At 36.3% G+C, this 24,598-nt stretch overlaps 4 protein-coding genes across 8 annotated transcripts in view; 2 read left to right on the top strand and 2 right to left on the bottom strand.

The window, feature by feature from the left end:
• LOC123708994 (nuclear factor of activated T-cells 5) overlaps positions 1 to 4,152 on the top strand; it is a 64,018-nt gene extending 59,866 nt beyond the window's left edge. For 4 of the 5 annotated variants that reach the window (XM_045660067.1, XM_045660064.1, XM_045660068.1 and 1 more), the window contains 2 exons: positions 67 to 1,279; positions 1,921 to 4,152. In XM_045660067.1, coding sequence (XP_045516023.1) covers positions 67 to 1,279; positions 1,921 to 1,925 — 1,218 coding nt within the window. In that variant the 3' untranslated portion in view covers positions 1,926 to 4,152. The remainder of the gene's footprint in view (positions 1 to 66; positions 1,280 to 1,920) is intronic. The other variant, XM_045660065.1, reaches the window with a different exon arrangement.
• A 2,545-nt stretch (positions 4,153 to 6,697) lies between these two features.
• On the bottom strand, positions 6,698 to 13,215 carry LOC123708913 (prolactin regulatory element-binding protein). The gene is made up of 7 exons (XM_045659922.1): positions 12,897 to 13,215; positions 12,409 to 12,761; positions 12,193 to 12,331; positions 11,714 to 11,871; positions 11,273 to 11,516; positions 10,723 to 10,882; positions 6,698 to 6,908 (listed from the first exon to the last, which is right to left on the bottom strand). The coding sequence occupies exons 1-7, from the start codon at positions 13,029 to 13,031 to the stop codon at positions 6,823 to 6,825; spliced, it is 1,275 nt and encodes a 424-aa protein (XP_045515878.1). The 5' UTR covers positions 13,032 to 13,215; the 3' UTR covers positions 6,698 to 6,822.
• Positions 13,216 to 14,605: 1,390 nt separating this feature from the next.
• LOC123708755 lies at positions 14,606 to 20,724 on the bottom strand. The gene is made up of 10 exons (XM_045659620.1): positions 20,359 to 20,724; positions 19,910 to 20,114; positions 19,696 to 19,832; positions 19,138 to 19,285; positions 18,454 to 18,568; positions 17,681 to 17,913; positions 16,978 to 17,098; positions 16,273 to 16,448; positions 15,869 to 16,063; positions 14,606 to 15,229 (listed from the first exon to the last, which is right to left on the bottom strand). The coding sequence occupies exons 1-10, from the start codon at positions 20,619 to 20,621 to the stop codon at positions 15,068 to 15,070; spliced, it is 1,755 nt and encodes a 584-aa protein (XP_045515576.1). The 5' UTR covers positions 20,622 to 20,724; the 3' UTR covers positions 14,606 to 15,067.
• A 390-nt stretch (positions 20,725 to 21,114) lies between these two features.
• LOC123707985 (type II inositol 1,4,5-trisphosphate 5-phosphatase) lies at positions 21,115 to 24,217 on the top strand. Its single transcript, XM_045658378.1, has one exon. The coding sequence runs from the start codon at positions 21,206 to 21,208 to the stop codon at positions 23,768 to 23,770; it is 2,565 nt and encodes an 854-aa protein (XP_045514334.1). The 5' UTR covers positions 21,115 to 21,205; the 3' UTR covers positions 23,771 to 24,217.
• Positions 24,218 to 24,598: the final 381 nt, after the last annotated feature.

Below are 24,598 nucleotides of genomic sequence, written 5' to 3' on the forward strand. Positions count from 1 at the left end.
CATCTTTATGTAATCTTGAATTTATGGAAGGTATAATCTTAAAATCTTAATACCATATCCTTAAAGCAGGTTGGATTCGTCAGCGGCTTCGACTCCATAAAGCTGTCACCCTCCAACAATTCACAAAGCGAACCTCAATCGTCTATCACATCCTTCTCGCAGCAACTCGCCGCCATACAAAACCAAGTTCAGACTGACAAAATGGTGGAGTCAGTCACCGCCGCCATATTTAATTCTGACGGTGGCGGACAGATATACGGCGACCCACCGATCATGCCCATAGGTCAAATGAGTCAGATGCAGCAACTCATCTCCACCAAGGCTCAAATGGACCCGCTGGAAACCGAAATGAAGGTTTTAAATCCGGAAATGATGATGACCGACACGAGCATGCAGACGTCGGTGCTTCAATCGACTACCGAACAGAGGCTCATGGTTTACAATCAGGTGAACCAGAACAGGGAGGAGACTTATAATCCGTTCAGCGGAATGACCAAAATGGAAGCGTCCCAAATCGAGCAGCGGTTAGCGCAACAGAGCGCTCAGATGGAAGCCTTAGTGGAGGACGCGATGAAGGCGACGGCTGCCATCTTACCCTCCGACGCTGCCAAACTCGACGAATTCGTTAATTCTCGAGTGGAGGACCACCTCTCAGGTTCGGCCTCGTCTCCGTCATCGGCGTCACACGCGTCCGATATCCTCCTGAGCCCCAACGCCCCTATAGTGCAGCGGAACTCCAGCTCCGACCTGCTCGCTCCCATGCCCCCCTCCTCCATGTCCCCCGACGCCATTCTCAACCCGCAGGTTTCCCCAAGCCTCCTCTGCGAAAACAATCAAAGGATCGTCATGCCCCCCGGCCCTTCCCAAGAGGAGCTCATGATGATTCCTGACATACCCACCTCCGTGAAGACTCCGCCCGCTGCCGTGAAATCTATGATATTGAATGCGGCCGCCGAGATCTTGACATCGGATTCGGCGATGAACGCTCTTGTGAAGTCGGCCATAAGTACGGCTAATATTTTTACGAACGAGAGCGTGGGTGGGAGTGGGGTGATGACGACGACGGACGCGCAGCCGTCGGTTGAGCCCCCGCCGGAGACCCCCCTCGACGCCATGTCGCAGGCTGTCAGTCAGGCGGTTACTCAGGCCGTTAGTCAGGCCGTAAGCCAGGCGGTGAGTCAAGCTGTGAGTCAAGAGATGACGGGCCCTGTCCAAGGGCTAACCGATATGAGCGACCATGACCTCCTATCTTATATTAACCCCTCGACTTTTGACCAGGGTGAGTACTACCACATGGACGTTTATTATAGCGAATAGATTAACAGTATTTTTATACAGATCAATTAAATTTCAGAATATGAAAAATGAACTCTTACGCATTTCGTCAATGCGATTTGCTATAAAGTTGTATAAATATTTTTCATATTCCAAAAGAATTAATAAAGTCTCACTAGTCAAAGTATTTGACAATTATTATAAACTTGGTCGAAGCCAAATTAGTTATTATTAACTTTATTAGATTATTCGATGATGTAAAACTTTAAGTGCCGTACCTAACCGGAACGCCAATGTTACTGACTAATTACAATTAATACAAATAGGTTAAATTAAATACCAATGACTAGTAGTATATGAAGTAACAATGAAGTCCCGGTTTGGTGATGCTATCTTTGTTTAGTTTGGATTGTGTTTTATTAGTGTTTCTTATATCAGATAATTTTAAACTTATTGCTTCAACCGCTGTTGTTTCAAGAGTACTTATTTTATTTGGTTAAGTTAGTGTTTTTGTGGTGTTGGATTCTTATAAGATACCAGTTAAGTTAGATATTATTTATTCTTGTAACAACTGCAAAACGAATGACATACTAGATTAACTTAGTACTAAGACTGAGATAAGTAACATGGCGCCATCTTTTGCAGTGTGAAGGAGGCTTCGCGGCAGTCGTTACTCACATCTCGTAAAGCATTTCTCGTGACGTACCGAGGGCAGTTTTATGTGAATTCGTAATAAATCACTGACGTGCGATTCCCTAACGTAATCTCTCAGTGCGTGCAACAAAATGATTCTCATATATTTAGGAGTATGAATTGGTGCGACGGCGTGTCAATTATCAAGAGTCAGTATTACAGGGCTATAAATTAATATGAGGAATTGTGACTCGGATGCGAATGTCAATTGAATCTTTGGTACTTACCGAGTGACTCAATGAACGAGGGATTTCATTCGTTCGTTGTTTGTCGGTGTCGCTGATCGTTGTTGCTATTAAAGTATGTATTTGTTGTAATATGAGACATGAGATGTTGTATTTTGATAGTTAAATATTTTGAAGTTTATGTAAATAATAGATAGCTTTGTATTTATGTTATTTTCATTATCGATTGCTGAAACCTGGTGTTTGATAAAAAGCATTCCGAATAACCGTTAATGAATTCAAGTTAAATTTACGAGAAAAATAATTAAAATGTATTGCGCAGTTTCTGACAATTCGATTAGGTACACGAATTGGCTTTTAATTAGTTTATTGACAATGCACATACAATAATGAAATGCGTTTTTATAAGATGTTACATTATTGAGAATTAGTTAATTTTAAGCAAAAGTACTGATGTGTATAGAGCAAATGTTTAAATATATAATGAATGTTAATTTTTATAGCTAATGTCGAATGCTACTTGTTAATTGTGCCATTATGTTACTCTAGGATACTACGTGTTAGGTTTATATGTGCGAATTATTTTAGTGTCGAAGTTCTTTGGCCGACGTTAATTACTTTTTAACAAAAACCAAATATGAAGTTATTCGATCAATCTACGTCCTGAAACTACTTTTGAATTTTAATCTCTATTGATGTTGATAATTAGTATAATTTTTATATTATAAATATAATACTGATGTACCTTTAAGTTTTGCGCGAGTTGATTAACTGTAATTTTTACTGCTTTGGTTTTGTATTGTTAAAATAATACTTTTGGTGGTCTGTTGGGTACACGTCTGGCCCTACCACAGTTCTTTTTTAAACCAGTACGTAGGGAGGACCGTCACCTTAGTACTCTTTTTAAAATTTTAGCTATATTGTATTTTATTCAACTGTATTTGTACTGTATAACAGTAAATATTATAATAAGTTACACTACTATATATTAACAGTTGTAAAGTATATATTTTTTAGATTTTTTATTGGTGTAATAATGTACTGTAGCTAAGTTATGACCAAGTCCTACTCAATGTTACAAAGCTAACAGCTACGCTGGTGACAGAGAATTGTTTTTTTCCAAATATGTTTTATTCAATAAATTTAAAATATAGGTATAATTAAAGATAACGGTGCCCAATAACTAAGGCACTATAACTAAAAACAAATACTCAAAATATTTGCCAAACTCCACAACTTTATATTTAAATCGATTACCCAAAGAACAATAATATTAAATGATAATTTATAAATATTGGTTGGTCGAATAATTTATACCAATTATGCCCGTTAAATTGTCTAGACAGCTGGGAACGTGCCTTTAAAATAAAAATATAGTGACTGCTTAACGCATTTATTTAATATTAAACAACATTCCGAATTTACCATTTGACAAATGTAATATTTTATATATATACGTTGAGCATGTCGCTTATATATCGCTATATAACAGGGACCATATGCATCACTACACAAAAATTCTACAAATGCCAAAATTATATAGATAGATATTATTAATTTTATAGATTTAAATATACGGAATTATATTATATCTATTAATCTTACTTTTGGGACGCGATAAATAATTTTTTTATGTATCCTTTAGAATTTATTGGACTTTAAACATATATGGTGTAAGAGTTGTCTTCCACTAAAAAGGCACAAAACGACGCATTTATCAACGAACGTTCTTGTTACTAGTATGAAAAGAGGTGTAAATATTTTTAATTATTTTATAATTATAAACTATAAAAAGTGGCTACCACTCGGCATATTATTCGATGGAGAAAATAAACGACATTAATATTATTAATGGTGCGCCTGTTTCTTCATATTGTACCTAGTAAAGCGGCGCGCACGCGCAGATCTCTAGTCGGTCGAAATATCAATGCAACTTGCCGGTGTTACAATCATGTATGTTATTTGTTTTGATGTAATTGATTAAATGTTATGAAAAATATCTTGTTTTTTATTATTCATCCTAATTCCTCATTCATAATAATTAATCGAGACCTGCGTTAAATTTACTCGTTTACGACAATAGGAATGGGACATTGTTTCAACTTTAACTTTATGGCGCTTTAAAGAAAATAAGAAACAGAAATATTAAAACTTTTAAGGCTATATTTTCAAACAAATCATAATGTCATTTATTCATAATCATTCATGTGAGTGCGTTAAATCTGAATTGGATCTGATGGCTCTTCCTTCCACACAAACAAGTATCGAATATGTACCCTGGATACATTGCAAACCAATTTCTTCATTAAGTGATGATGGACCTATCGAAATCCAAGTACCTGCTACAGGACATACACTACTCCATCTCAAGGCTCAAATTAAAAATCAAGATGGTTCTGTAGTTAATGCAGATAATGTAGTGGCACCAGTCAATAATTGGTTACATACTTTATTTAACCAATTGGATATTTACCTAAACCAAAATCTTGTGTCACCCCCAAATAATACTTATGCATATCGTGCTTTTATAGAAACTCTATTTAATTATTCACCATCCGCCAAAAAATCACATTTGACATGTGGTTTGTGGTACGACGATATAGCTGGTAAAATAAATGAAACTAATGAGGCAAATAAGGTCTTTTACAAAAGACAACAACTTTCAAAGTAAGGATTATGAGAATGATGGTAAGGATGTTGAAATTATTGGACATTTACATGGGGATATATTCAATCAAGATAAATTCCTCATTAGCGGAGTCGAATTATCTATAAAATTAGTTAGATCGAGAGAAACATTTAACCTCATGTCACAAAATGCAGACAATAAGTACAAAATCTGTATAACAGATACAACATTAATAATATGCAGAGCAAAAATTAATCCACCAATACTAATAGTTCATCAATAATTCTTGCCACGACTACAGCTAAATATCCTATAACAGGTGAAGTGACAGTCCTGACCATTACATCTGGTGTGCAGGGTAAAACACTGAACAATATATTTTTAGGACAGGTTCCTAGGTTTTGTCAATAATACAGCATTTAACGGTAGTTATGTTAAAAATCCTTTCAACTTTGAAATTTTTGGTATTTGCTCATTTAGCCTATACATATAGATGGTCAACAGATACCTTCAAAATCGTTACAACCATCATTTCCAAACGATGTATTTAGTAGCGCATACCACACCCTGTACTCAGGCACCGGTATACATTTTCTTAACGAAGGTAATGGAATTTCGAGGGAGCAATATTCGAACGGTTACTGTTTACTAGCTTTTGATTTAACACCTGAGTTGTCGGCTAACTCCTATGTTCATTGGAACCTTGTTCGCCACGGTAGTTTAAGAGTGGAAGTAAGATTAGAGAGCGCATTGATTGAAACAATTAACTGTGTAGTTTACGCAGAGTTTTCTATTATTGGAGTTTTCTAAATATTATAGAAATAGATAAGAGCAGAAATGTATGTGTGGATTATAGTAGTTAAGCAATCACTTATGTAATTATTGTGATATTAAGAATAATAAAATATAATATAAACGAATATGACATGGTTTTTATTTACATTCATTACTTTTTTTATAAATAGACTCATGACTTATATTGAGATCATATTATGTGGGTTTAAACGAATTCATTGGTACAAATATGAATTGATAGTAAGAAATGTAGTCAGAAAAAGAGTAGGGGAGTAAACGCGTATTAATAACGCGTATGTATGAACACACTAGAAGTGCAAATGAGTCTTCGTAGAATTCATCCCAGCCTCCAGAGCAACGTATATCCTTCAAATCGATTGCTGGTGTATGTTCAGGTGCCCGCACTTATGATAAGCAATCTTGACCCTGATTCACAGCCGGAGTCTCGTTGGGTAGCTATTCATATAAACGTCGAAAGAGTTGGGGAATTCTTTGATTAATTTGGACGTAAACCTATTGAAGCAATAGAAGAATTTTTAAGGAGGAATTGTTACATGTGGAGGTACAATAGCGTTACGGTTCAGGATTATCTATCAGCGGTGTGTGGAGAGTACTGCTTGGTATATGTATACTACAAATTCGAATTAGTGGAGATTTCAAAAATATTAGAAGAATTTCTTAGAAATTTTACGTGACTCAGTGAATAATGATATGGTACTAGTAAATTTGAATAGAAATAAAATGAACAAGTAATAAAAGAATAATACCTGGAATAAAAATGTTTTATTTAACTATGTAAGCCTTGCATCTAATTATATTATAGATAGTGGTGTTAATATAGGTTAGGTATATTTATTGTCGTTTGTTTAGACCCATGTAGGTTAGGTAAGATATAGTTTTTTATTTTTCATTTCAATTAACCATAGCTTAAGTTAATGTAGGAAAGTATATACCTATAGCGATGCATTCGTATTGAGTCAGTAATCAGATAAGGAGTGGGAATTTCGTGTACTACCTTTCAAAGGGTTTGCCTGTTTGACAGTTTATTTCAGTTGATGTCTTCCATAAGCCCTACCAACGCGACTATGTGGTATTGTTTTATTATATAGTAGAGAAATAAAACCACATTTAACTGAAATATGCAATTCGTTTATTTGATTCTATTTATAATATGATAACTTAAATGAGCGATGTACAGATTGCCTTTACCTAGCCTATCCCCACATACTTACAATTAGGTAAGAATTATATACCTAGATATGAACATACGCTAAAGGTGCAGAATAATACGAAGATTATTAAAATTATCGCCAACCATGCGGGCATCGTACCTGAAATTAAGTACAAAATTGTTAGTTGTGTAGTTTTTTTTATGTAATAATTTTGATACGATCAAACAAATCTTAGTTTGTTCAACTTTAGATCAAAAGGGAAAAAAATACGATGCCACAAAAATCGAACTACACGAAATATAATTTCGGGAGGCTCCACATTCATAGTCATAAATAACTATTAACATTGACGCCGTGGCTTACTGGTAAGTGCCCATCTTGATTGTGGATTTGATTACCAATAATACCTAGTGGGAGTGCCATGCCCCTAGTGGGAGTGCCATGCTCCTAGTGGGAGTGCCATGCTGTTGCTTTCGGGCTTCAGCCAATCGGGCAGGCACGACCGGGGCAGTACCACTGTCTCACAGAAAACCGGCGTGAAGTGATGCAATAGGTTCATCTTATTGTACTCGCGTTTCGTGCGGTGAGTGAGACTCCCGGAGCCCATCAATTCCCCCCCCCCCCCAGAATATGAAGATGCAGTTTAAACAGAGATTACCCCAGGGGGGTACCACACGTTTCCGCTGTGGAGAATCCCCCTCTGAGCGTCCATCATCGGAACAATCAGTATTCGGTGGTGGATGCACAGGCTGCCCTTCGTATTCTGGGGTGGGCAAAAACTGCGCTAAAAACTATAGGTTTCGATCTCGGGGCAAACGGAAGAATTTACCGAAGGCATCCCCTTCCACGCTCTCAGTGGACTTTACCAATGTTAGGGGGCTCAACTCTAATCTTAACGCGGTTCACTTTCACCTCGAAACTGCGAAGCCGGCCCTATTCTTCCTTACTGAGACTCAGATATCCTCCCCGGCTGATACTTCCTACCTCTCCTACCCGGGGTACAAATTGGAACATTCATTTGTGCCGCGGGCGGGAGTTTGCGTGTACGTCAGAGAGGATATCTGTTCTCGTCGCCTCGGGTCGCTTGAAGGAAGGGACCTATCTAGCCTCTGGCTGCGCGTAGACAGCGATGATCATCCGCGATTCTACGCATGCCTGTATAGGTCCCATAGCGGAAATACCGAAACTGAGCGACTCATTGAGCACATCCAAATGGCTACAGATTCCCTGCTCGAAGGGGTTCCTACCGCTGAAATCGTGATACTTGGCGATTTTAACGCTCACCATGCCGATTGGCTCGGTTCGGAAACCACCGATCACGCGGGAAGATCCTTTCACGACTTTGCTTTAGCTTACGACCTGTCACAAATGGTCCCTGCGATTACGCGAATACCAGATGTGGATGGTCATAAACCCTCTTTGTTGGACCTTCTGCTGACCTCACATCCGGAGACCTATCAAGTCTCTGTTGACCCGCCATTGGGTTCATCGGATCATTGTGTGGTCCGGAGTACTGTGCCTACTACGCGCCCTCCTCGGCCCCGTTTTTCGGGTTGTCGTCGTATTTGGCACTATCGGTCAGCAGATTGGGATGGGATGCGGTCTTTCTTTGCGTCCTACCCTTGGGGGCCTATGTGCTTTTCGTCGGAAGCTCCAGATTCCGTCGCTGCCTCTGTCGCCGAAGTGGTTCTGCAGGGCATGGAACTTTTTATTCCATTCTCTGCGGTGCCGATCGGTGGCAGGTCACAGCCCTGGTTTAAGCGTTCTTGCAAGGCGGCATCGCGTCGAAAGCGAGAATGCTTTAATGCATGGGCGGAGGCGGCGATATCTCGTGATGCCAATACCAGCGAACATAAAAAAGCATATAACTCAGCCTCCAGGTCCTTCAAACGGGAAATCGCTAAGGCAAAGTCAGAGCACATCGCCAGATTTGGCGAGAGATTGGCCCAACTCCCTTCTGGGACCCGAGCTTTCTGGTCTCTCGCCAAAGCTGTACAAGGGAATTTTTGTCAGCCATCGATACCACCGCTGCACAGAGAGGATGACTCGCTCGCCCACACTGCGAAGGAGAAGGCCGACCTCTTGGGCTGTCTCTTTGCGTCCAACTCGACTTTGGATGACCGGGGGAGATCACCACCGGCGATTTCGCGGTGTGATAACTCAATGCCGGAAATCACATTCCAGCAACGTGCTGTTCGCAGAGCACTATCTTCCTTGGACATTCATAAGTCGAGCGGGCCGGATGGTATCCCTCCAATTGTGCTGCGTACATGTGCTCCTGAGTTGGCTCCGGTCCTGACGCGCCTTTTCCGGTACCTGTACTCGCTCGGCACTGTCCCGAAGTGCTGGAAGATCGCTTCGATACATCCGATCCCTAAAAAAGGCGATCGCACTGATCCATCCAACTATCGCCCAATCGCAATAACCTCCTTGTTCTCCAAAATAATGGAATCCATTATTAATGGCCAGCTCTTGAGTTATCTAGAGGGCGACCAGCTGATTAGCGATTATCAGTACGGCTTTCGTCGTGGTCGTTCGGCTGGTGACCTTCTAGTATACCTTACTCACAGATGGGCAGAGGCAATTGAGTCCAAGGGGGAGGCACTAGCGGTTAGTTTGGACATAGCGAAAGCCTTCGATCGGGTGTGGCACAAAGCACTGCTCTCGAAGCTTCCAGCCTTGGGGCTTCCTGAGAAATGATGCGACTGGATCTCCAGCTTTCTAGCCGATCTAGCCGAGTCGTCGTCGACGGAGCATGTTCCGACCTTAAACCCGTGAATGCTGGGGTCCCACAAGGCTGTGTTCTGTCCCCGACCCTGTTTCTTCTGCATATCAATGACATGTTGCAACTTAGCAACATTCATTGCTATGCGGACGACAGCACTGGGGATACTCTTTACACTGGCCGGGCAGGTATTTCTCGGGCAGTTGTCGATGAGTACCGGAACAAACTTGTGTCTGAAGTCGTGGTCGTCGTCTTTTACGTGGAGTCTCGGACTGGGGTAGACTAAACCTAGTCCAATTTAACCCCAAGAAGACACAAGTTTGCGCGTTTTCCGCGAAACAAATACCCTTTGTCGCTACTCCTCTTTTCGAAAACACTCTTCTTGAAGCCACAGCCAGCATCGGAATACTTGGCGTTGACATATCGAACGACGTTCAGTTTCGCGGTCATTTGGAGGGAAAGGCTAAATTAGCCTCCAAAAAGCTTGGTGTGCTCAGCAAGACGAGACGGTACTTCACTCCGGGCCACCGCTTGCAACTCTATAAAGCGCAAATACGGCCCCACATGGAATACTGTTCTCACCTCTGGGCGGGGGCTCCCCAGTACCAGCTCCTTCCACTTGACCGTATCCAACGAAGAGCGGTTCGAATCGTCGATGACCAATCCCTCTCCGAGCGGCTCGATCCTTTGGCGTTGCGTAGAGATGTGGGGTCACTCTGCATCTTCTACCGCATTTACCATGGAGTGTTCAGAGGAGTTGTTCGGATTAATACCTGCAGCTGAGTTTCAGCATCGGACGTCGAGGCAAAATACAAAATTCCACCCGTATCACCTCGACGTCCGACGTTCCACGACTGAGCGTTTTTCAAGGCAATTTTTGCCGCGCACCACCGCTATGTGGAACCAGCTGCCCACTGAAGTATTTCCGAACCAATTCGACTTAGGGTCCTTCAAGAAAAGAGCGTACAAATTCTTAAAAGGCCGGCAACGCACTCGCGAGCCCTCTGGCATTGAGAGTGTCCATGGGCGGCGGTATCACTTAACATCAGGTGAGCCTCCTGCCCGTTTGCCCCCTATTTTATAAAAAAAAAAAAAAACAATAAATAAAGTATCAGTGCCTAAAAAACCTAAGCTTCACAAAAATATGTAAACTACAGCTACTAAACACCAAAATGTATTTGTCGTAAAACACTATTTCTTATTAATATAGACAAAAAAATAAGTTCATAAGAACAATAATTTTCTTACTGCGTTCAGGCAGGGCGTGCACGACGAGACAATTGTCCACTGATATTGAGAGCAACGCAGCCTCACTGCGCGATGTGATTGATGGACCGTACCCGCGAACGGGAAGGAACGATAAACCCGTCACAAACATACGGTGCGCGCTCTTCACGTGCAACACACGCTAAAAAAACATTAATCTATGAAATTTCGATCATCAAAAAATTATTGATTAACTGTTATTATACTATCGTACTAAGATGGTACATCATAACTAAGGGAGCGTTCAAGTATTACGTAACGTAATTTGGGGCGAGGGGGGGAGTTCTTGTAAAACGTTACGATGCGGAGCGGGGATTGAATTACGCGTTAGTTACACCACATAATGGTAAGTTTTAGGTATAAAGAGACACTTGGGGGTGGTCACGAAATGTTTTACTATTGGATACAGAAAACGTTACGGTGCGTTTCATTGCGGGGGTGGGGGGATCAAGAATCTCCATTGCGTGACGTAATACTTGAACGCTCCCTAATCATCAAACATTGCTGCATGATAATTGCATTATTGCATTACCTGCAAGCTAAATGCAATATAGATATCAACAGATCCACTAAACATTGTGCCCAATCCAACAAATCGACCATCATCTCTCACGGTTAAGGCAGACAATGCTTCATTACACACAACACTTTTTTGCAAAACCCCACTATCAGGTTCCCATAACTGTAATAAGCCACGTTGTTTGCCAGACCGTGACAATGGGTTAGCAATCGTGAACATTCTGTGTTGACCTGGCTTATCTTCTACCATTGCAAATCTATAACAATCAAAATGTTATTATATGAAATTATTAATTTCTCAAATACTGAAAACAATAAAGATTTTGTACATCACAAATTTAATAGTTTATATCAAAGTAATTAAAGATTTTAAAGGATATCATTGAAACTAATTGATGTTGATCATTTCACATCTAATATCAAGGTCAGTTCACACAAATTATATTCATCTTACTTGCATCTCCTAAAAAGAAACTTGGTGCCATTGGGTGGTTGACATGTTAGTTGCAAAAGAGGTGCAGCCTTAGCTTCCGAGCTCCAGACATGGGCAAAGCCATCTTTTGCAATGCTAACCAGCTTACTGCCACATGGACTAAAGTCTAAGTCATCCAGCTTAAACAAATTAAGACAACTTATATGTATAAACCACAAATAGCATTTTATTTTATTAATTACTAACAATATATTATAACTATTAAATTAAGATACAAAAGATATTTTTTGCACAAAATGTTTACATACATTTCTATATTTTATTTCATTTCATAATTTAAAGCAAAACAACGCAACTCATTTAATTTTTCATAAATTAAATTTTTCTTCAAAAAATAATTATTAGATAATTCAATTTCTATTATTTTATGTAATATTTTTGAAAACATAACTTATTGTTTCAATAACATTTATAGGATGTATGTAATGTATGTAATTTACCTCTTTTGTATGACCCTGAAGTTCAAACAACAATTGCATTTGTGGAAAACTCCATACTCTAACAAGGCCATCTACACCTCCTGTTGCCATAAGATTGCCAATTGGACTTATTGAAACTACTCTTTGTAATGGATCCTCTCTGGAATGATATTATATTAAGATAGGACTTATAATTTATTTTTATTGTACTGAAGGTACTTTTATTATATATATTACCCAAAATCTGTCTGCACACTATCACCAGGCCTCATTTCAAATGATATTCTTTTTTCTGTTGTATTACAATTATTATCCATTTTGGAAATATTATCATTTTCAGATACAGTGCGGCGACGACGTCGAACTAGACCATTTTCTGCTCGAAAACTCCCTCTTCTCATCTCAGCAGCATCCACCATTCGAATATTCACCTTGTACAGCTGGCAGTGACTCTCTTGACCAGCCGTTAAGTAGGTTCGGTTCTGGATATTTCGAACTGATAAGTTCATCACTACATTTGGACCAGTCTCATGCCTCATCACTTCTTCTGCCACAAATTTACTACCATTGTGCGAGAGTTCAAATATTTCCTACAAATTGAATTCGGTGAGAAAACAAAAAAGATTTGTGTGCTGTTATAATCGATAAAGCTGTTATAAAATTGACGACGCGTATAGGTACTTTAGTTTCATCAGTTTTATTACATTAATATGACGTATACTTACAAATCCATTTGCAACGCCTGTGTTAGAAGCTCCTCCTCCACCAGCCACGATAACATGTCGATTCGTAAGAGTTTGAAGAGTGTAGAGAGGAAAATCAACCTTTGCAAGTAGCCCATCACATCTGTTTCGGGCCATTTTTGATAATTATCACACACCACAGTTTTATAAGCTGATAATTAATCATTTACTTTATCTTAACTAAAACACAATACTATAGGACCATTACATTTTAATAAACATTTAGAATAAAAATACTATTACAAACTAAACAACTGGCTTAGATCTCACAACTTCCAACATGACAAAAGTCACTATCTGACATATTGACAGCTGTATAATGACATATAATGACGTAGAAATGTTGCCAACTGTAATTCAAATATATTACTTTAATCCTTAAATTTATAGTATAGAATGTCGAATTAGGAAATAATGCATCTCAAGATTTCTAAAGCTTTGCGACGATGCGTTAATTTATAAAGTAAAAGCACTGAAACTGGCATACAGTCAAAACTATTGCCATAATATAAAAAAAAAGTAAAAGCATAATTCATTCATAACAATAACAAGTCGGCAACGATAGTATAGTAGTCGGCAATGTTGTCAATGAAATATAAACAGCCAGATTGCAAACCTTGAGAATGTTACTACGTTTTAGAATATTTAAAATAATCAACGTTTAAGTTCAAATAAAGTATATAAACTTGGGAATTCGCCTAACACTTTTACGACTTTATTCTAAAAGCGTAAAAATATTTAAAAATGCATATGCTATAAATCATTTTATTAACAACTTACAAGGCTATAAATATTTTGTATTTTATTTATGCGAAAGGATATTTTCAATAAATAAAATTAATCCATATTTATTTCATACCAATAAACATTACAATCATGTTTAAGTCGTCATTATTCTTACAAATATTTAATCACAAAAACACACGAACATTGAGTTGATGTGTTGAACATGAAGATGCATCATATGTTGTTTTAAAAAAATAATTGAGATCTAAAAATTAATCAAAATAGTGAAGGCGGCTCCGGTTATAATATATGTTTGTAATATCATACATCTAAAAAAGTAATGTGATAGCATTATTGTACAGCAAGTAATGTTGCTGCTATCTATGAATAATTGAAACATCTTTAACGAAAACTTATACTTAAATATAAAATGGCTTGTAAAACATAATTTGATTCACTAACCATCAGATTTAGAGTAGTCTTATCTCTAACCTTATGCATCCATTACCTTGCATCTTACTTGTTGTGCTATATACTAGATAGATTATACACTTCACTTGTAACAGAACATCAAGCATTCGTCATTTTGAAATTTGTGAAACTGAACGACGAACAGAGCCAAACATCGCGAAAATTCAGATGATCTTTCTACCGAACGCTTTTGTCGATACGCATCACACAAATATTCATCTCGAACAAACGGCAAACACCTACAGTTATTTCCCTAGATTTCTCGCTGAAACTCTCGTTTATTTTTCTTTAATGTAAGAATATAAAACAATATTCGCAAATGCTCATTACAAGTAAATTGCTTAACCAGTAAATGTAAGGCAAAATCCAAGCTATTAAAACAAATCTCCCAGAACACAAAATTTTTTTACTATTATTTCGTCACAGTTACAGTTACAGCTGTGGTACATTCACAGATCTAAATATAAAAGAGAGTTTTGTCTAAAATATATATATATATATAATTCAGATTCGAGACCTAGCGCTAAGCATGACTTATGTCATAAAATGTTCTAACATACGAGTCATCGTTAGCGCTAAGTCTCGAATCAAATCTTAACCTGAATAGCCCTTTGCAAATTAGGGAAAAAATAAATGGATTTCACATATCTAATATCCACAGCTTTAGTCGCTCAATATCTCCAAAATCAAATTATATGTGTTTTTAAAATAAAAAACCGAACGGTACGTATATTTTAAAATCTCAATGTCATCATTATACTTATATTATTAGTTATGGGATCGGTTAATGAACAACTCTGAGTACTACTTAATCGTTTGTACATCTTATACGAAGTTATGTATGTCAATCTAGTCAGAGTGAGAATTTTTAGCTTTTCCGGGATGCTTAGTAAAAAATGTAATAAAATCGCGTTTATATGCACACTCGTTATAAAAGTAAAATCTAAGAGAGTGGTTTAGTATGTGAATATTATTGACCGGATAAGGCCATCGCGGACAGAGTCGCTGCTCTGTCCAATGCCAAAGTTGAAGAAGACTGATTCCGCAGCTACTTGCTGTGCGCACGTGCCCATTGGATACCAACCCACCTTATTAAATACTATACCTACTTTGTACACCTGCAATTGAAAATCCAATTTTAAGCCTCGATTTATATACAGTCAAACCTGTTTACGACGACAACGTTTAGAACAACATACCCGTTAGTGACCAAATACATAGGTAACGGCTGAATTCTATGTATTAGGTCTTAATAACAAAGTCATCGGTTTTTACGACCAAATATAAGTAGTCCCTTCGATGTCGTTATAACAGATTTTAACTGTATATACCATATATACATAATCCTATTATGTGTGTTAGCAATTAAGGTCTATGTTAATGTAAACAATTAATAAATAAATAAAATAATCTTGATTTTTATCTGAATATAAGTTTGTTCATATGTTCCAAACTTTATTTTAAAATAAAATGTCTTTAATTGATATAAAATTAAAATTATTTACATCCATTAATTTCGACCTGCCTAAATAATAATGTTATGCTTTCGCGTAAATTAAAGAAGTTTATACATATGTGCAGTACGTAAAACATATTTACACAATTTGCATTTTTTTAAAGCAATTTGCAACCTTTTCCGTTAATCTAATAAATTGTAAAAACATTTCCTATTTACACTGATTTTAATTTAGTGACAAATATTATTCTATTATAATCAATGGTCAGATCTCAAGTTAGTAGTGTGTAAATATAAATACCTTATTCCGTTGTATATAAACGGGTCGGTTGAACATGATGTCGAGTAAATGTCGATATGGGACGCGACTGGTGTAGTGCGTATACGTCAATCGTGCTCCGTCCGCATCCAATAGATGTGCGTACAGAAGCTCAGAATAGCCCCCCGCCCCGCTACCCGTTACCGCGCTTTCCTCGCTCGGGGCTTGAGTTGGTACCTGATTTTTACTGTTTATTAGTATTATGTTTTATCGCTGTGTGTTTTTATATGTAAAAAATGGGCTCACTGAAAATCAGTATTGCTGGTGACAGATGAGTTAGGCTCGATATAGTAATTATATTTCAGTATTAACTACTTAAATAAGTACACATTTTCATTTCTTTTTTTTTTCTTTTGTGTAAGTCATCAATTAATACATAAACATACCTGAACGCCAAGCAGACATATATTTTTATCAACCATGAAGGTAACTGAGCAATCTAATACACTCGTGTTAAGGCAATCTGTTTGCTGAACTACAGCGCGTTGGCAGTAGATCTTATGCAGGTCAGAATTGTGACGTTCTGTGTGGTCGACCACCATACCCAGGACTGGCCATAGACCTGGTAAGACCAGATGGAATGTAAGACAAAATTATGATATTTTTCGTTGGTCAACAGCGTCCAGAGACGGGGACACGCCATTATGTGATGTAAGCGAGGGTAGAATGTAAAACTTTAGTTTGATTTTCTATTACCTTATACCATATTCAGTGTTCTAAAAAACTATGGGCGGAGGGACTGATTATTAACGCCAATGAGAAAGGAGGAGATGTTTCTAACCGACTAAAGGTTGACAGTATGTATTATGGCAAGAATGCCATCTTGCCGCAGAATGCCGCTTGTTATAGAAATAACATGCGGTAAATTTAGTAAATGTATGTTTGTTCACAAATTTCTCAGAAACAAAATAGTATCGCGATGACGCTATATTTTACGCTAATATTTTGAATCAAGTATATTCAACTAAGAAAACAATCAGTTTCATCAAAACCGGTTCAGTATGATTTTAGATGAGTATACAAGCATAATACAGAAAATACAGGGAAGAGAGAACTCTTATTTTAATAAAAGATAATAATAAAGTACTCACTCTCATGGCGGGTCGGTCTTGGGTAAGAGGGACAGGTATTTGTTGAAGGAGCGGGACGACTGTTGTCCCAAACTTGCTCTACTGCAACTGGACTGGGAGTGTCGACCACAAATGTTGTCATCTGCAAGAATTATCATAAATTTAGGATCGTTTATACTAAATTAACTTGATGGCGCGGTGGTCGCGCGTTCAAATCCCAGCTGTCTTATTCAAATTATGTAATAATAATAATCCAGTGGATCTACAAATGTTGCACTATCTTGGCCTCAGATTGCATCAGGTTCTTTGAAAATTTTTTAAATTATTATAGACAAGCATATAATTCAGTGTCAGACAGACACATGTCATCGATTTTTCAGTTTGACACATGCCGGTTACCTTACGATGTTTGCCTTCACCATAGGAGCAAATTCTAGCGCACATATAAAAAAATCCAATGGTATACAGCCGCGATTCACATACGCTACTAGGTCAACACTGGTTTCTTTACTTCCATGTATGCACAGAAGGATAAGGCATAAACAGCACTATCAAAAGATCAGTGATGAATTTGATCTTTGTTATTGACGCCTTCATATAAATTGTGGTCTCAATTTTTTGCCGTAGCTTGTTTTGCTTTGAGTACTATTATTTTTATATAACCCCATACGTATTATAGTATTGGGTCTTAATACAGACATCTGTACAGCCTATATAAACTTACATTACATGAAGGTCCACAACCAATCAGCTGTTTCCTGGGACTTCTACAAGTTGAAAAACCAGTTGGCATTGGGACATCGGAGTTGTTTGAAAGAATATTCATAAGGACTGTGAACGCCTCTGACTCGGTTAAAAGGGAGGATCTCGCCGGGCCCTCAGCAAACTGTTGTGCAGACAATGTCAGAAATCTGACCTTTTCAATAGCACTGCGGAGGGTTGGCTTGCTTTCAGAAGCTAGAATAGGAAACACATTATATCTGTAGATATTTATCTTATCTTCTTCATTGACATCCATTCCACAGAATATCGGAATTAAAATTTTTTTATATAAAGTAAGTAATAGTGGCATATTGAAATTATAGAACACAGACATTGAATTCTATTCTATTGCGCATAACCACCAGGTTTATGGAAGGAAGGTTATTCCACAACTTTCTGACATTCCTTTAGGTTAAGTCTATATCTCATTATTATATTTTTCAATGGTTGCTAAGCAGAGCTTGCAATTACTACACAATATGGAAAATTATAAATTTAATTATCTGTGGCCATGCCTAATTTGCATGTTTATAATAAAAAAAAAGACAAATAGATTTTGAAGCACATGGTGAATGGTACAATGTTAATAATTCAATAAATTCTGAACTGTAGAATAAAAACTTTTATGTATTTTAAAATGTATGTTTTGTAACATAAAGGGAAATTTAAAGTTCCTATTTTGACCTGGTAAGATAAATGAGGGCCTGAAATGACTTTGAGGTTAATATATCATACTTTTAGGCTTCTTGCTATCTGGGGGCTGAGCAGAATGGTCCGGATTGTCACAGGAGCGACATGCCTCCATTGCAGCAGCTGGACTGTTTTCAGCGCTGCTTTCAACATTAACCACCTGTAAGTAATTCAATTAAAAAACTAAGACTCAGATAGTAAAATGAACCAACTTTACCCTATAGCAGCATGGGGCAGACACATTTCTGCATCTGGTTTATTAAAGTAAGTAAGTATAATTATTATAATGATCTATAACATTTATTATGCCGGCATAATAAAATGAAAGTCTAACTATAAGTGTAACTCTGATGAGTTTAGGACAGTTAGACTTATCAGGTATCAACCTAATTTTACAGCTCATCTTTCAATTATGATAGTGTGTAATCAATAAACTGGTACCAATTCATAATGAAGTAAGCATTAAATACATTTTAAAATTTCGTATAAAATACTACCTAGCGTAGATACTTAGCACTTTTTAAGGTAGTAAAGGAACGGGTGGGTTATCTAATCCAAAATAATTAAGCATAAGACAATAAACACACTTTAACAATCAATAAGATTTTGAATAATAGCTAATACCTATACCACATATGAAGGAGCTTTATAGTGACCTATTCTTTTATTTTTCAGCATAATACTATTGCTTTGCTTTGTTTTAACTTTTGTGTCTATCTGCTGCAATACCTGTGTATTATCCTTAGATGTAGATGGTGGTGGACTTTTGGGAGCAGTTTCAGATTCTCTTTGTTCAGATGTACCCTCAGCTGAGGGACCCTCAGTAGAAGGACTACTGCTCCGCTCAGCATGTCGCTTATCCATAGCTTTTGAATACCTATTAATTATTATTAGAACTATTGATAAATATAATTTTTAAGTTATGGTAAATATTGAATTGTTTTTAATATAATGCATAAAGTGAAAACTATACAGATGGTATTAATGAAATGTTAATAAATTATAATGTTGACAACACAATATTAATTATAACATTCAAAACTCTTCATAAAAATAATTTTGTTTATTCAGAACTATCAAGTCATTTACGCTTAAACACTAGAAACTTTGCAAATTATTAGGCTATTCTAATAAGAAATTATATCTTACAGTAAAGTTCAGAGATAAGATTTAGTACTAAGTATGACTCCCATGTAACAAATCCTATACATTTTGAGATATGGGAGTCATCTTAGCATTAAGTCTAGACAATGAATCTTTCCCATAAACTTAGTAGTTTGCAATCACCTCACAGCAGCATTAAATAGATCCATTTCTGAATCAATATTGAGGTGATCCAGTGAGAAGACTGTAATAACTGTATTCAATTCCACTTCTTCAAAACTGCTATCATTTAAGACATCTTTGGTATTTGTACTGATTATCTGAAATTGTAACACAATGCTGATAAAACAAAGACATGTTAAACCAGAAAATCTGATTAAATGCCCTCATATTTTACCTGCAAACATTTTTCCATCAAAACATTTTCATCAAACAGCCGAGCAAACTCATATGCTCTACAAGCATTTTTTGGATAGAGATCAGACCAGAGGTAACGGGTGCATTCTTTAACTAAGTGTGGCAGCATATATTTTTTAGCTCCATAGCAGAGCTCACAAGCTTTATCAAATGAACTCAAATTTATATTTCCTGTGTAAATATACCTGTAATATTATATATAACTATTACATTTATACCATATATTATTAAAATAAAGTATTTATATACACATTTACCCTAAGCTTTCGATTGCTTGTAAGCAATAAGGTCACCTGTTGTCCTACATAATTTGTAATAACTCTTTTTAAGTTACTAAATAAACCATGGAAAATACATTGTTAAGCAAATGTTATTCCTATTATAATCTTTAAATGTAAATATATACACGTGGCTTAGGGAACTACTTACTCTAAAAGGGCCTTGAATGCATCAATCTGAACATCTAAGATTGGTATTGGATCATTCCTTTCAGGCATGCCACCATAGAACATTGCCTCAAACACGGGAGATGCCATCGCCAAGATAAGCTTGTGACCAGCTATCACCACTTGATTAGGCTCGGAACCCACCAGAAAAGTGCAATCCGACCACTGGCCAGTTTGGAGCAAGTATGCTCCTCGCTGTTTTAATTCTATACATTCTAATTGCCAGTCAGTTGGGGCTGCCGCCATTGTTTTATACTTAATATAACTAAATTTAACGTGCAGAAAACTATATGATATTATATTTATTTTAATAAATTATTGTAACTGTTTGAAACACAGGGCGCATAAATAATTTTGTCCATTTAGATTTGACAACTGACAACACAGAACACATAAACCCTAACGATTGTATCACAAAAAAATCCAAACGTATGAATATTTTTATCGATTCTCGAATAAGTATATTTTCATTTGATTATTCATTCGATAGTGACACTCTCTAAATCGGCTATTGATACTTGATAGTGAGCAAAATTTAATATTTAATATTGCTAAACATTTCTTACGTCTTATCTTGCTCAATAATTTATGATAATTAGTTTAAATATAGTTTTAAGATTATTAAATTAGCGTTTAAAACCGATCATTTTCATCATCGATTATCGTGAACAATTAGCATTTGTAATTTAACATCATTTACAAGATGACACCACTATAGCAGATATGTCAATATGTTCGCTCGTTTCCACAGATGTAGTTGGTTGGAAAACTTAATTTATTTTGTCAGCGATAATGATTTTTAACTAAGAGTCCCAATTAATGTATTAAATATGAATCACGAGGAAATAAAGTCAGTCGTGCAGGAGAAATTCCTATCCAGCGAAAGAGTTACAGCGTTTCTGTGTGATGCTAAAGTGCTCCACCCAGAATGGGTAAAAAGAGATAGACTTCTTGCTATTGTGGAATATGGTGATGAGAAAGCTGTTTTTTGTTTATTTTCTTCGTGTTACCCACCGAAGTCTTTTACAGACCTATCTATTGAAATTGTATTACCGATAGATAACAGTTTTAAATGTGAAATAGATAACAAGCCCTCGGACCCCGAGGCAATCTTGTACCTGAATTTACAATCTCGTAACAATAAGTTTAAGTTTGAAATCCAAATGACTCCGCGCGTTGATAATTTCGTCGACGATTTATTCAGAGGAATAGAAGCAGTGAATAAGATTTCGAGACAGCCAGAATTTGTTTGGCTAAATAAGTATAGTATTAAAGATGAAGAAGATTTTATAGCCGAAAATATTGTGCTTCCCAGAAGTGGCATTTCTAATATGCCTAACACAGCTCCAGTGGCTATCAGAGAGAGCTTAATAAAGCGGAAAATGTGTGACAAGGAGTCAGAGTACACATTTACAAAACAGTTTACTGTTTTTTGTGGTACATGGAATGTTAATGATAAGTCTCCCATTATCCCACTAAAAGGATGGTTAAATATTGACAAAGAACCACCAGATATATATGCTATTGGTTTTCAAGAGCTTGACCTGTCTAAGGAAACTTTTCTTTTTGACCAAACATTTAGGGAAGATGAGTGGTATTGTGCAGTTTTGAATTATGTTGACAAACGAGCAAAATATATAAAGGTAGAAAAAGTACGACTTGTTGGAATGATGCTAGTTGTCCTCATTAAAGAGAAACATTATCCATTTGTGCGTAATATTGTTTGTGACACAGTTGGAACAGGTATTATGGGTAAAATGGGAAATAAGGGAGGTGTATCAATAAGATTTGACTTGCACAATACGTCTCTATGCTTTGTAAACTCCCACCTAGCGGCTCATGTAGAAGAATATGAGAGGAGAAACCAAGATTTTAGGGATATCTGCAATAGAACTCGGTTTCCACAAGTAAATCAACAACCTAAGGCAATAAAAGATCATGACCAAATATATTGGCTAGGTGACCTCAACTATCGAATTACTGAATTAGATCCAATTACTGTGAAGAAGTTAGTCAATGAAAACAATTTTGGACCTGTTCTAGAATGGGATCAGTTAAAACAACAGCATAAAAACAAAAATGTTTTTGCTGGTTATCATGAGGGTCTCATAGCTTTTAAACCCACCTACAAATATGACCCAGGGACTGATAACTGGGATTCCAGTGAAAAACATCGAGCCCCAGCCTGGTGTGATAGAATATTTTGGAAAGGAGATCATGTTAAACAATTAGATTATAGAAGTCATCCAGCTTTAAACATAAGTGACCACAAACCTGTTTCCGCTATTTTTAGTGTTGAAATTAAAATAGTGAATGAAGAAAAATACAGGAAAATATATGAAGAAGTCATAAAACAATTGGATAAGTTGGAAAATGAACTTATTCCACAAGTAAAAGTTGATGTTACTGAAGTTGATTTTGGTACAGTTAGGTATTTAGAATTACAAGTACGAAGCATCACAATTAAAAATACGGGAAAATTACCTGTGGAATTTGAATTTATAAAAAAACTAGACGAAGCAAACTTCTGTAAGGAATGGCTCATTGTTGAACCATACAAAAAATGTATTTGTGCTGATGAAACTTGTGAAATCCAGTTAAAAGTATTAATTAATAAGACATCTGCATGCAAAATGAATGCTGGGACAGATCAATTATATGACATTTTAGTTTTGCATTTATATGGAGGCAAAGACATCTTTATCACAGTAAATGGAACATACCAAAGAAGTTGTTTCGGGTGTTCAATAGAAGTTTTAGTTAATTTAAATATGCCTATACAAGAGGTGCCTGTTGGTAAGCTGGTAGAACTCGAAAGTAAGAGAGATCAATGTGTGTCAAACCAGTCAACATATTCCATACCAAAGGAAATTTGGTTCTTAGTGGACCATATTTATTTACATGGATTAAAAGAACCAAACTTGTTTGAGCAACCTGGTTTACATTCTGAAGTATTACAGATTCGAGATTGGCTAGATACTGGGTCAATTGATCCTATTCCTGGTAGCATACATTCTGTTGCTGAAGCTCTCCTGCTGTTACTTGAAAGTACAGCAGACCCTATCATTCCATATAATCTTCAATCCGTGTGTCTCAGAGCATCCACTAATTATTTACAATGTAAACAAATTATTATGGAGTTACCTGAGTTCAGAAAAAATGTTTTTCTTTACTTATGTGAATTTTTACAAGAAGCTTTACAACATAGTGCTGAAAATGGTCTAGATTCCAAGACATTATCAACCCTTTTTGGAGCAATTTTTTTAAGGGATAATCCAAATTTAATTCAAGAGCCTCAATCTCGTATAAACAAACAGGTCATTGACAAGAAAAAAGCCCAATTTGTGTATCACTTTCTTATTAATGATCATAGTGATCTCATATTTTCAAAATAATCTATATATTAAAAATTATATTTTTATTAGTAATTAGAATACTCATTTTTGTTGTGTTTTAAAGTCATTTCATTTAAATCTAGAAATGTGTAATATGTAGACTGTGTTAGTAATTGCATTATATGAATTTAGGGACATATAGGATCATGACATATTAGATCTAAATTATGTATATCATAACATTATTGTACTGTTTTGTATATTTATTGTAGTAATTATTTACCAACGAAAAGTAAGCGGCCAATGTATGTAGATTTAAAATTTGTAAGTATTTTATAATGTTAATATATTTAGTCACATATTCACATTTACTTATTACATCACTTATAATATTTATTTGCGAAAGGGTGCTCACATTTTTACATAAGTATAATTTATTATCACAGTACAATTGCTTAAAATTTGGTTGTTGATCATAATATTCTATGGTAAATATAAATATTAATGAAGGACACTTGTATTTTGTCATTATTGTGACTAAGTTTCGATAGTGATATGTCTAATATTAATAATTTATTAAACTCTGTACTAAATGTTACAATATATTTTATTGTCAAGTAAACATGTGACTGTAATTGATTTTTACAGATTCTCTATCATTTTATACTTTACCCAACAGTGTATTAATGCTCAAAAAGTGCCGCCATTCGGCAGGCGGGAGCCGCAAACACCAGTAGTTAGTTGCTATCCTAGCTCTTTAATAGGTGGCGCTATTATCAATAGTATTATAATTTTAATAAAATACTTTTAAATCTGTAATTGTGCAATGTATGCAGTACTTAAGCATGCTAATACCATTATTTGCCAGTAATATGAAAACATAGTTGG

This window comes from Pieris brassicae, chromosome 4, assembly GCF_905147105.1.
Source record: "Pieris brassicae chromosome 4, ilPieBrab1.1, whole genome shotgun sequence".
Lineage (NCBI taxonomy): Eukaryota > Metazoa > Arthropoda > Insecta > Lepidoptera > Pieridae > Pieris > Pieris brassicae.